Source organism: Pleuronectes platessa, chromosome 3 (genome assembly GCF_947347685.1).
Source record: "Pleuronectes platessa chromosome 3, fPlePla1.1, whole genome shotgun sequence".
NCBI lineage: Eukaryota > Metazoa > Chordata > Actinopteri > Pleuronectiformes > Pleuronectidae > Pleuronectes > Pleuronectes platessa.
This window is the reverse complement of record NC_070628.1, coordinates 4,621,511-4,634,216: the sequence shown is the minus strand read 5'-3', so window position 1 is coordinate 4,634,216 and position 12,706 is coordinate 4,621,511. Positions and strand designations below refer to the sequence as shown.

At 43.4% G+C, this 12,706-nt stretch overlaps 2 protein-coding genes across 3 annotated transcripts; one reads left to right on the top strand and one right to left on the bottom strand.

Annotated features, from left to right (window-relative positions):
• The first annotated feature begins 1,491 nt into the window (after positions 1-1,491).
• On the top strand, positions 1,492-3,206 carry LOC128437565 (proteinase-activated receptor 3-like). Its single transcript, XM_053419789.1, has 3 exons — positions 1,492-1,523; positions 1,640-2,045; positions 2,676-3,206. The coding sequence occupies exons 1-3, from the start codon at positions 1,492-1,494 to the stop codon at positions 3,204-3,206; spliced, it is 969 nt and encodes a 322-aa protein (XP_053275764.1).
• A 69-nt stretch (positions 3,207-3,275) lies between these two features.
• Positions 3,276-7,183, bottom strand: LOC128436615 (uncharacterized). Of its 2 annotated transcripts, none has more exons than XM_053418397.1 (3): positions 7,133-7,183; positions 6,099-6,363; positions 3,276-4,289 (listed from the first exon to the last, which is right to left on the bottom strand). In XM_053418397.1, exons 2-3 carry the CDS (start codon positions 6,360-6,362, stop codon positions 3,618-3,620), a joined length of 936 nt encoding a protein of 311 aa, XP_053274372.1. In that variant the 5' UTR covers position 6,363; positions 7,133-7,183; the 3' UTR covers positions 3,276-3,617. The 2 variants fall into 2 exon arrangements, with proteins under 2 accessions (XP_053274372.1, XP_053274370.1); XM_053418395.1 differs by having other exon boundaries at positions 7,011-7,155.
• Between the last annotated feature and the right edge of the window lie 5,523 nt (positions 7,184-12,706).

Genomic DNA, 12,706 nt, shown 5'->3' with positions numbered 1-12,706 from the left:
GTCAATAAAAACACATTCCGTCAGAGCAACATTTACAATCACTGTACCTGTTACACACCGTGGCGTTGGTCACCGGGCAGAGATGAGATCGGTTCAGACGCAGACAAACACCTGAAACTTTTCCTCAACTACTCGTCTATATGTGGATTGATCCATGTAAATTCAAAGTTGTGTGTGTTTTTAGACCCGGTGCATAAGGACAGCATCATCTGCATTTTGTGACACCACCCAATTTAACTAATCCCTGGACATGAGGCGCATCCTCACATCCTGTAACAAAGTGATCTTTACATCATCGCTGACTGTCACTTTGGTTTTAAATGAACAAACACCAAAGAGCCGGGAGATAGAAATCCAGAACCACTGATTTAACCACAATAATCTATTGAATCTTGTTATTGATTTGGTTCAATTCATTTGCCTGCTACATTCTTCTTAAAACTGGATATTCCCTTTTTTTACTAATATAACATGACCTGAAATCTCTCTATATCAATTTCTATTCATCTTTTTATTGTATTAAAAGCACTTGGGATTTTAGTGGACTTTTGTTATATAATATGTGTCAATGTCTGAAATGCGGTAATTGTATGTTTTACTTAATTAAAGTAATGGTTAGGCTCTGAGAACACAGAATCCTTCGTTTCCTATAAAGCAACTGGAGGGTCTTTATGGTAAATGCCCTTGTCAGATGTTTGTAGTGCAGATTTCCTCATAACAAGGTTACTTATACATAGATTTTCTTTTCCTCAACCGCTCTAACAGTCCGAGTGGGACCACAGGACCGGGAACATGCTGATGTGTGTGAAATGTGTCGGCTGAAAAGTGCCAAACCGACAACACCTTGTATGAACGCGAGTGTTTGTCTTGACTTTGCCCCTCAGGGTTTTTCTCTCTCCACCCTGAACACAGCCGGGGCCCGTTAGTAACACCTTGCATTCGATTTCTCATGTTCACTCGGTCTTACCTTGCATCAGCTGTTTACTGAACAGTTGCATCAGTGCTCGGCTGCAGGGCAGATAAAGCCTCCATAGGATCAGACCTGGGATCAGCTTACTCTTTTTACACCTTGGCATTTAGCATAAATAAGTAACTTCAGCAGGTGTCCTGGGGAAAATATGCGATAAATGTCTTTTTGTAACTCAGCAACTCAGAAACCACTTTGTGCTCAAGAGACACGTTTTAGTCTTTACACAAAAGCAATTACTGACATCCTGCAGGCAAAGACCTTCTTTCATTTACTCAAAGACTGAGGCAATTAACTCACTAACATTTACCCATGTGGCATCTTTAACTTCTACTTCTACACAGGAGCGATGCCAACCGAACCGTCCAATCCCTGAAGACGTCTGAGCGGCTCTATTTAACACAACTGTCCAATCGCAGTTCAGGTAAGACACAATATTGATACCCGTTATCGCTCAGACTGGTCCGATCCGAAAGGGGCATCGGTCCCAGTGGGTGGTCCTTTAAAAGCCACTGGTCCTGACGATGTGGTGCCACATGCAGAAGGTCCCCACATGGTGCTGCTCAGTCAGACTGCAGGACCCCGTAAACCCTGTTGAGGTGAGAAGATGAAATCACCTTTCTGACAGCACGGTTCAGAACTAGTATTCCATCTTCTGTCTTTTCCTTCCAGCCTCTTCTCCCTGCATCCGCCGACAATGTTCAACTCCACCTGGAGTCCCACTGGCAACTTCTCAATCAACTCCACCACCCCCGGCGCCCCCGGTGGACCTCCGCCATGGTACCAGTACCACATGTGTTCAGTGGCCCCTTACGGCTACGTGTTCTACTTCGTGCTCAAGATTTTGAACCTGTTCGTGGGGACGCCCTGTAACATCCTGGTCATCTGGCAGATCATCTCGAAGAAGAGCGACGCCTCCACCTCGGACACCTTCATCTTAAACCTGGCCATCCTGGACGCCTTCTTCTGCCTGATGACCCCCTTAGATATGATCAACCGCCTGCTGCTGGGGGACAGCAACTTCTGGTTCTTTCTGAAATTCACTTACGGGGTCAAAGATTTTGCGCCGCTCTTTTTGGTGAGTTATTGTTCCCAATACTTCAGAGTTTATAGAGAAGTCATAAGTGTATATATTATATTTCTGTACAACATCCATTTCTATTGCTATTTTAGATTTAATGAAGCTCATAAAACTCATAACTCATATAAGTGTCTCTGAATTGAATATGAATCTCATCTTTTGAGATGTATTTATTCTTTTGTTAAGTAGAAATCTCATCAAGGTATTTTAGTATCTTGTTTCCAGAGAAAATAAGTATAAATTAATAATAATAATATTAATAATTTAATGAGAAATTAAGTAATCCATCTGTTTATCTACCTGTGAGATTTAAACACAGAGTCACAGATACTGTTATTGTTCGGGGTATTCAATTCCATTCAATATTTTATAATAAAAGAAAAAGTAAAGAAGTTCATGTATGGCTATTTTAAAAAAAATGAGAGTGGAATTACAGTATTTTCTGCCCAGATTGAAAAATACCACAATTGCCTCTGAACGATTATTCTTAGTTTAAGTGCACTTTTTGTAGTTCAGTGTTCATTTTAAATTCTTCTCCACTCGTTTAGATTAAAGTCACTGAATCTGAAATAGGTAGAAATAGATCAAAAAGTAAGGTCCCACTCCTTCACTGCTCTGCTTCCCCAGGTGTGTATCTGCCTCGACCGCTACATCGCTGTGGTCCACCCGGTGCTGTTCACCAGCGTCCGAGACAACAAGATCCGCATCGGCGTCTCCGTGCCCGTGTGGGGCTTCGTGCTGGCGTACGGCGTCGGCAAAAGCCTCCTGGACGAGGTGACGGCCAGCGCCATCTTCAGCGGGGTCATCCTCTTGGCCTTCGTGGTCATGGTCTTCTGCAACATCTCCATCATCTGGGTGCTGAGGCGCTCCGTGGCGGGCAAGGAGGTGATGCACCCGGTGAAGAAGAGGGCCTTCAAGACCGTGCTGAACATCCTGGTCATCATCGTGGTCAACTACCTGCCTGCTTGTGCGCTCATGCCCTTTGTGCCGTACTACACGCTGGTGCAGTACCACTGCCAGGTCACCACCAGCGTGTTCGCCCTCATGGATCTGAGCTGCAGCCTGGAGCCTCTCCTCTACATCACCAAGATGGAGCTCATGGAGATCAAGTGCTGCGGGCGGAGTCGGTCCGAGAAGCCCGAGGAGGTCAGGGTGTAGGAATCAAACCACCAATCACGAATAAATTAATACTGAGCTGGACAAAACCAGAACGCAGTCTCTACGACATCTGGTTCAAACTGACTCTTTATTGTCAGTTCCCTGAACATTACATCATTCATTTATCATTTGCAGTGGCAGTAAATGGTCGTAGAATATATTTAAACGCATAAGTTGTAAATGTATTAAATCTGTTAATGTAACATTGTATAACTAGTTAAAGATGGATTCAAAAGAAGCTCTAACTCATATTTGTTTGCTGTGTTTCCTCCTCACATCTCTGCAGATTTTCCAGAATCCAAGTGTTTTTACTACAAAGTAGAAACTGTGAGAATAATGTTTGCAGTAAAATAACCATTGGAAAATAAATAATTTCATGGATTTGTAATCTTTTTGTGTGTGGGAATCGTTTTAAACCCGAGTCATTTTGTTGTGCATCTCCTTCAGACCTTCCAGGCTGGCTTCAGGTCCGTCCTCTGAGCTCACGTACCCAGGGTATGTGGGGTAGAACCGGGGCGTTCTAGGTTCAGTGAGTTCAGCTCCCGCCATTGATGACGTCGGTGAAAACAGTGGAATCAACTTGGCATGTGCATAATCTATCTCAAATCCCTCGAAAATAAGCCCCACCCCAGAGGCCCCCAGCCCCTCCTCCAGAAGTCGGGACACCTTCTGAGTCGCCAGCACCAATCCTTCATAATCCGTTTTTTCTAATCTGAATATATCAGAGGTCAAAGGTCGGCGTGGGACCAGCACAGTGAGTCCAGGGGAGTTGGGGAAAGGCGTGAGGAAGGCCACATGACCCTCGTCCTCCCACACGCGCCACTGCTGCTCCTCCCCACGCACGATGCGCGAGAACAGCCCGGGGTGAGCCGGGTCGGCCCCGAGGAAGGTCAGATTGGGGGGGGCGTCCGGAGACGGGAGTTTGGCTCGAATCTTGGTTTGGATTTCAGTAAGGCTGGAGTCGTTCCACCTGGGGGCTGTCTTAGACGTGCAGTAGCCCGGGTCCTGGGCGTTGTGCTCCTCCTCTCTGGCCAGGTGAGGGCGCCACTCGTCATCCAGACAATGCAAGGGGAGGACACAAATCTGTGGAAATGAAAATAACATGAAAAATGAAAACAGGAACAAACTGTCACATCCACAGCTCCACGATTTGATTCTGCATGTCTACTGTTGCTGAGGTGCTGGAGGATGTTGTCATGTGTTGTAGAGTGGAACAGCTTGTTGTAGCCATTTAGAGGCTAAATTTCCTTATTACCGCTGGTCTGCAAGAACCTTTTAGTTCCCTTTTAGAACGTTTCAGGGACTAAAAGATTCCAGTTTTTTTTTTTCCCATCATGGCAGAAGTATAACTTTTCAACACATTGGTGCTGGCAAATCAATATTGGCAGTAAAGTAGCTTTAAAATATGATAACCCCCAAACACCTTAGAGACGCATTATCTAATGATATAGCTGCGCTAGACGACATTGCCCTTGCTTCCAATGAAACAGTCAGGAACTTGGGAGTGATCTTCGATCCTGATTTATCCTTTAATAGTCACTTAAAACAAATTTCTAGGACCGCTTTTTTCCACTTGCGTAATATTTCAAAAATTAGACATGTCCTTTCCCAAAAAGATGCAGAAAAACTAGTCCACACCTTTGTTACCTCGAGACTGGACTATTGTAATTCATTATTATCTGGCTCCAGCAGTAAGTCGTTAAAGACTCTACAGCTTGTCCAAAATGCCGCAGCACGTGTCCTGACGAGAACAAAGAGAAGAGAGCACATTTCTCCAGTATTAGCATCGCTACACTGGCTTCCAGTTAAATCTAGAATAGAATTTAAAATTCTCCTCCTCACCTTCAAGGCCCTTAATAATATAGCGCCTTTTTACCTTAAAGAGCTGTTAGTACCTTATAAACCCGCTAGAGCACTCCGCTCCCAGAATTCAAGCCTACTTGTCGTCCCTAAATTCTCTAAAAGTAGAGTAGGAGCCAGAGCTTTTAGCCATCAAGCCCCTCGGCTGTGGAATAATCTACCACTTTCAGTTTGAGTGCAGTCACCATCTTTTCGTTTAAGAGTAGACTCAAAACCTTCCTTTTTGATAAAGCTTATAGTTAGAGCTAATTAGTGCGCCAGTACGTTACTTGTTCTATTTTATGACACATGACACACGGAGCTTCTCTTTCCAGCTTCTCCTTCCTCTTCTCCATCCCTATCCCCCTTCCCCGGAATCCCTTTGCTTTATCACCCGCAGATCCAGGGCCTCTGTGGCCGCACCATGGATTGCAGATGGTGGATCGCGCACCGGGGGTCGCGGTGTTGGATCCAGTGTGGCGGATTCTGAGTCATGTGGGCTGATAGTGGTGCTGGTGGCGGACCCTGTGTCGCGTTGGCATTGGGCACGGGCGGTGGACCAGGACCGCGGTGGTGGCTCGTGATGGGTCCTGGTGGGCGGCGGTGGACGGTGACTGAGGACTGGAGTGGCGTCTGGTCTGGATGGTGGATCGTGGTCTAGATGGTTGCTGAGCATGGATTGTGCTTGTAGCGGGACTGCTTGGCATGTCATGTTGGGGTTGTCCTTCGGGATGTCTACCCTCATCAAATGCTGCTAGAGACTTTGATTATTGATGATGTTTTCCTGCACGTGGCATCTATTGCACTTCTGTCCGTCCTGGGAGAGGGATCCCTCACATGTGGCTCTCTCTGAGGTTTCTACATATTTTTACCCTGTTAAAAGGGTTTTTAGTAGTTTTTCCTTACTCTTGCTGAGGGTTAAGGACAGAGGATGTCACACCCTGTTAAAGCCCTATGAGATGAATTGTAATTTGTGAATATGGGCTATACAAATAAAATTTGATTGATTGATTGATTCTACAGGTCTCACTGGCTGCACTGTACAGCTCTCACCTGGGCAGGCCTGTCTCTGTGGGGTCTGCTGACCAGCGCACACCTACGAACCCCCAACCTCTCACACAGCAGCTGGGACACGGCTCTCACTCCCAGCAGCCAGGACAGGTACTCCGGCTCCTGCAGGTGGAAGATGCTTCCTCCCGGGCTGCCAGGGGTCAGGCTCTCCAGGATAACGGAGCCCGGGGTCCAGGGCCTTGGGTGGAGGTAGGCCACCAGCCCCTCAGACTCCCAGAGGACATGACGGGAGAGAGTGGAGGACATTCTGTGGAGCGAGAGGAGAAGATCATAGTGGAAGATTGAAGTGAGACACATAGATTTTTATTTTCAAAATAATAAAAAACATTCATATATGAAAATGACATGACGATAAAATAAAAAAAATAATGAAAAGGAAAGCAAGATTATTTTTTTTGATTTGATGGGACCGTGTATTTGATTTGCATTAAGCTATGTAGTGATGAAGCTGTATTTTCTAAAATGTTCTAATATTGTCTGATTTAATTAAAGCTGCAGTTTATCTTTTATTGTTATTTCAGAGTTTTTAAAACAAATATTTGTATTGATTTAATTAAATGCAGACCAGATGGTTTTATATTTAAATAACAATAACATTTAATGAATATTCTCTGTATTCCAGTTCTATATGTTTTGTTGTATTTTTACTTTGCGTTAAAATACGAGCAACTAAATAAATGACATGCGAGCCGTATTTTAGAATTGACTGACAGGACTCAGTCAAAGTCAGAATCAAAGTAAAACTCGATTGTTTTTAACGTGAAAATTACGCTTGTGTGTTAAATTAGCTGTTATGTCAAAGGAGTCTGGCAAGTGAGCTCGTGAGCTACAGTCAAGTTCCGGGCTGTTTTATTCTTAAATTAACGTTTTTAATTAAAAATGAACTGAACCGACCTTCTGAGGATGAAGCTTGAAAACAGCATCAAGTTACCATGTGACAATAAACTGATTTCTTCTTCTCCTCTTCCTCTTTATATAAAACAGACAAGTTTAAAAACAGAAACATTAAAACTCACACTTCCTCTTTTCAGATTCTTCTTCTAGCGTTTGGAAAAACTGTTATAAAGAGCTCTACCCCCATCTACTGGACAGGAGGTGTAGTACAGTGGCCCAGAGGATGAATCTACATAGAAACAGAAATACATACATTTATAAATAAATATAGTAGAAATAAATAAACATGTCATATTATAAATGTATATTTCAATAATACAATTTAGAAACTAATGTGGAAATAAGTTTAAAAACAGATAGAAATTGTTTATTTTTCATTAAACTGTTTAAATCTGCATTCATTTAACTATTTAAACTTGTTTTAACCTACTTATCCCAGTTCTGTATTTATTGTATATACTGTACTTTATATATTATTATTTACAGTACTACAGTAACAAGCTCACAGAAACTGTCTGGCTGCAGTTTGAAGAAGTGACACCAGAGGAAGCTCCTGAGCTGCAGATTAAAGGACAGTGACTCACTACAGGAGACAACATGTTCAACAACAGCTGGAACACAAAGGTGCAATAAACCTAATCACTCAAATTCCATCTGCACCAACTTATCAGGTTTTCAGCAGACGTGTGAACTCGTCTTACGTTTGGTTTGTGTTGTCACTTCCTCTTTCTGCAGAAGATCACATTCGTGAGCTCACTCTTCCTCTTTCTCCCGCCCTTGTTTCCAGTTACTATTCCATGAAATTACTTCACACACACACACAAACACACACACACACACACACACACACACACACACACACACACACACACACACACACACACAGAAACGCACTTACCCAAAAGATATTAGTCCTCACAATAAAAGAAATAGAGAAGGAAAGGAAAGAAAGAGAGAAGGATCCTTCCTAAATTAAATAATCTACTACACATGACAACAGGAGGACATAGTTAAGACATCCTGTGGTTTGCATGAGGTCTCACGTGAAGACACAATTGAGGTGCGGAGAGAAAAATGTGTCACTCCACTTTGTGGCAGTAAATCTGTCATGCTAATCTTCAGCCTGTGACCCGGGTAATGAGCTCAGCTGCTCAGAGATCCTCTGATCTGAGAGCAGCAGCATCAGCTGAGCTTCAGGGAGATGATTCACTCAGACATGAGGGGCAGACACATGGAGAAACTCAGGAGAGGACACTGAATATACAGACATGTCCTTCTTCAAGTGTCATATATGGGATCCAACACAGCTTTCCATTATATAAATAACTCTTTATTTGGTTTTTAAATTATACCAGTGTTGGGACATGGTTTTTGTGAAAACCACAGGCCTCCTTTCAGTCAAACTTGTTACAAACATGCCGCATGTGCTTGAGTGGACTCAATCCCCCAAGATGCAACAGGTTCTATTGATCTTTGAAAGTCAAGGAACTCAGTCTCCCAGAGGATGTAACAGGATGCTGCATGTCCTGGGGTCTGGGCAATGTCACACAAAGGTGTCAAGAGCCACCAGGGTCAACTCCTATTGGTCACTCTGGTCCAAGACCTGTGAGGTCACCGGGGCCAATATAAGGAGAGGTCTCCCCAAACTCTCTCTCTTTCTACAATCCTCCCGAGGGCGGAAGGCTGCTACAGCCTCTCTTCTTCCATCTCTCCGAGGGCGGAAGGCTGCTCAAGCTCTGATCCAGCTTCCTTCTCTATCCAACCCACAACCGGAGGTCAGAGGTGCAGCTCCCCTGCCCACACTCTTCAAGGAAATCTCCTCGCCCTTCAAGCTCTACCAAACTCCTCGTAGCGACGCGATGTCCTGCAGGAAAACTTCAACCAGCATCTGAGCACACGGCTCGACAGAATCGCGAATGCAGAACTCTACGACCACAAAGCCAGGAGAGGTCACAGAACTTCAAACTGAACAGCAACTTCTTTTCCTCTTTCCCTCGGACTGGTAACATAATCTGGGCTTAATAATTATACATGCTAAGCAAGACTGTTTACTCAATTCTGTGTGTTTACAAGCTTGATATATGCTGTGATGTTGTAGGTATAAGTTAAATGAAGGTTAATGGCAGTGAGGCTCGCCACAGGCTTTGTCCCTGACTATCATTATCTGATTAACATACACACAGACACGCATAGCATCTCACCAAGTTAAACCTTCCCCCTCAGCCGTAAAGCGACGGCCATAAAGCAACCTCAGAAGAAGGGGGGGGGCTCTTATCTTAGGGACCATTCTTTAAAGCATGCTAATTTACATTCACACACACACACACACACCTCCTAGTTAGTTAATTTGATTGTTTAGTAATTTGTGTTTTTATACTTTATTATGTTCATAATAAATGTTCTTCTTTGACAAATGTCATTAATATTGCATAAGTGAGTTTTGCCAACCGTAACACTGTTAAGAACTCCATAACCTTCATTGTTCATTATATAATCTTTAATGGTAAAATATTGAGATTTCTAATTGAACTAGATCTAAATGAGACTGATCTTAATCAATAAATTGGCTATCTTTTCTCTTCTATGAAGGGTGGTGCCCCGCGAGAACTTTAACCAGTTAAAGTTATGATTTAATATTAATATTTTAAATATTAATGTTTTATATTTTATTTTGATAACCAAATATATTGAGTGCTTAAGGCACACCATTCTATGGTAACACTTTTTAAGCACGATTGCACAACACCAGCCCAAACAGGAAACAGGAAAAACATAGAGAGGAACTTGAGCAAGAAATATATGTATTTACACACATCAAGGAATTATTTAGCAATGGGGTTCATATAGAAAACATTTAATGGTTTACAAGTTATGAATTTTTATAAGAAGTCCTCATGTACCCGTAAAGTTTATTTAGTTTTGCTGCTGTACATTCAATCTGATGTTAGAAGCAGGAAAAGTACATTTCCAAATACATGTTTGCTGCTATTTACTGGCAGAGAACGAGAATTAGTGAGGTGATCACAACATTTACTGACACAGGATGTGATGTCACAAACTTCCTAGGTAATTTTAATTAACCCAGATGTAAAAGACGGAACTGGGCTCTTCCTTTCTCTGAAGTTGACTCATAAATGTTTAAACCACATGTAGTTTATGGGCGTGTCCAGCTTTACTGGTCACAAATGGCAGGAACTGTGTCATAAAGGTTTCCTGTTTTCAGGGCTTGACACAATAAAACACAGCAACACACATTTTCTCCGTCCCGTCCTTTTTCTTTTAATCTCACCTACGTTTCCCAAAGAGGAAACAAAACTCTGATCATCTTAAAACCGGTTGAGGAACCAGTGAGGTCCTGGTGCAGGTTGTTTGAGGTTAATGCCCAAAGTGACTCTGATATTAATATCAGAGTTTCATTCAGTATTCAGTGCCCCACACACAGAAGGGGTAGCCCTCATGCTATCAAGAGCCGCACAGAGAGCACTGATAGAATGGGAGGCCCATGGACCAAGGATCATCACAGCATCGTTCAGAACAACAAAGGAGAAGATAAAGATGAATGTCATCCAATGCTACGCACCAACGAACCCCAGTGAAGAAGAAGAAAAAGAGGAGTTCTACGACAGGCTTCAGAACATCCTGGACAAATATCCAGAGAAAGATACCACCGTCCTCATGGGTGACTTTAATGCAAAGGTAGGAAAAGTAAACATCGGATATGAGGAGGTGATGGGAACACATGGACTTGGAGAAGCAAGCGAAAACGGAGAGAAGTTCATGGATATCTGCGCACTGAACAAGCTTGTTATCGGAGGCAGCATCTTCCCACATAAGAGGATACACAAAGCAACATGGGTATCACCAGACCACACAACAGAGAACCAAATAGATCACATCTGCATAAGCAAGAAGTTCAGAAGATCACTACAGGATGTGAGAGTTAAAAGGGGGGCAGATGTAGCATCTGACCATCATTTGTTAACTGCTAGACTGAAACTCAAGCTCAAGAAGAACAAGACGGAGACAACAGCTAACAGACAGAAATACAACGTGAGCCTATTGAGGGACGCAGAAAAACAAGGGGAATTCAGACTGAAACTATCAAACAAATTTGACGTTCTCCAGGACCTACTTGAAGACGAAAACAGCATCGACAGTCAGTGGCAACATATTAAAGACGCACTAATATCCACATGCCAAGAAGTGGTTGGCTACAGGAAATTCCAGCAAAAGGAGTGGATATCTACAGAAACCCAAAAAAGAATCCAAACAAGAAAAGAGAAGAAAGCACTAGTGACAAACAGTCGTACAAGAGCATCCAAGGCAAAGGCACAAGAAGAGTATACTAATATCAATAGAATGGTTAAGAGGAGCATTAAGGCGGACAAGCGGAAATACATCGACAACCTAGCCGAAGAAGCAGAGGAAGCAGCAAGAAATGGAAACATGAAACAGTTGTATGACACCACCAGAAAGCTGTCGGGCAAATACAGCAGGCCACAAAGACCGGTCAGGGATAAAGAGGGAAACAGCATTAAAACAAAGGACGGACAACTACACAGATGGGCAGAACACTTTGAGGAACTGCTAAATAGACCCCCACCAGTAAACCCACCAGATATCCCACCAGCACAGACCGACCTCCCCATCAGCTGTGACATACCCAGCAGAGAGGAGATCAGGAAAGCGATACAGCAGCTGAAGAGTGGGAAAGCAACTGGGCCAGATAACATCCCGGCAGAAGCCCTAAAGGCAGACGTTGGTATCACGGTGAGCCTGCTGCATCCACTCTTCAAAAGGATCTGGGAAGAAGAAGAGATACCATCTGACTGGAAAGAGGGCCTTATTAACAAGCTCCCAAAGAAAGGAGACCTGGGAAACTGCAACAACTATAGAGGGATCACCCTACTCTCTGTGCCAGGCAAAGTGCTAAATAGAGTCATCCTGGACAGAATGAAGGATGCAGTTGACCACCAACTGAGAGACGAGCAAGCAGGATTTAGAAAGAATAGGTCCTGTGTCGACCAGATTGCCACTCTTCGCATTATCATAGAGCAGTCACTAGAGTGGAACTCCCCACTCTATGTCAACTTTGTCGACTACGAGAAGGCATTCGACAGTGTACATAGAGAGACCGTATGGAAGTTATTGAGACACCATGGAGTGCCCACTAAGCTAGTGAACATCATTGAAAACAGCTATTCTGGAATGACCTGTAGAGTGATACATGATGGACAGCTCACGGAACAGTTCCAGATCAAGACTGGGGTCAGACAGGGTTGTCTTCTATCCCCATTCCTGTTTTTACTAGCCATTGACTGGATCATGAGAACAACAACAGAACAAAGGAAGAACGGAATCCGATGGACATTATGGACCCAACTGGATGACTTAGATTTCGCAGATGACCTGGCACTACTGTCACATAGCTACCACCAGATGCAAGACAAGATCAATACACTCGTAGAGACTTCCTCACAAGTAGGACTTAACATCCATGAGGGAAAAACTAAAAACATAAGGATAAATACAACTAGTACGGAACCGATCACCCTTGGTGACACCATGTTAGAAGAGGTAGAGTCCTTCACCTACTTGGGGAGTATCATCAGCAGTCAGGGTGGTACAGATGCAGATGTAAAAGCTAGGATAGGTAAGGCAAGGACATCATTTCTACTTCTCAAGAACATCTGGAA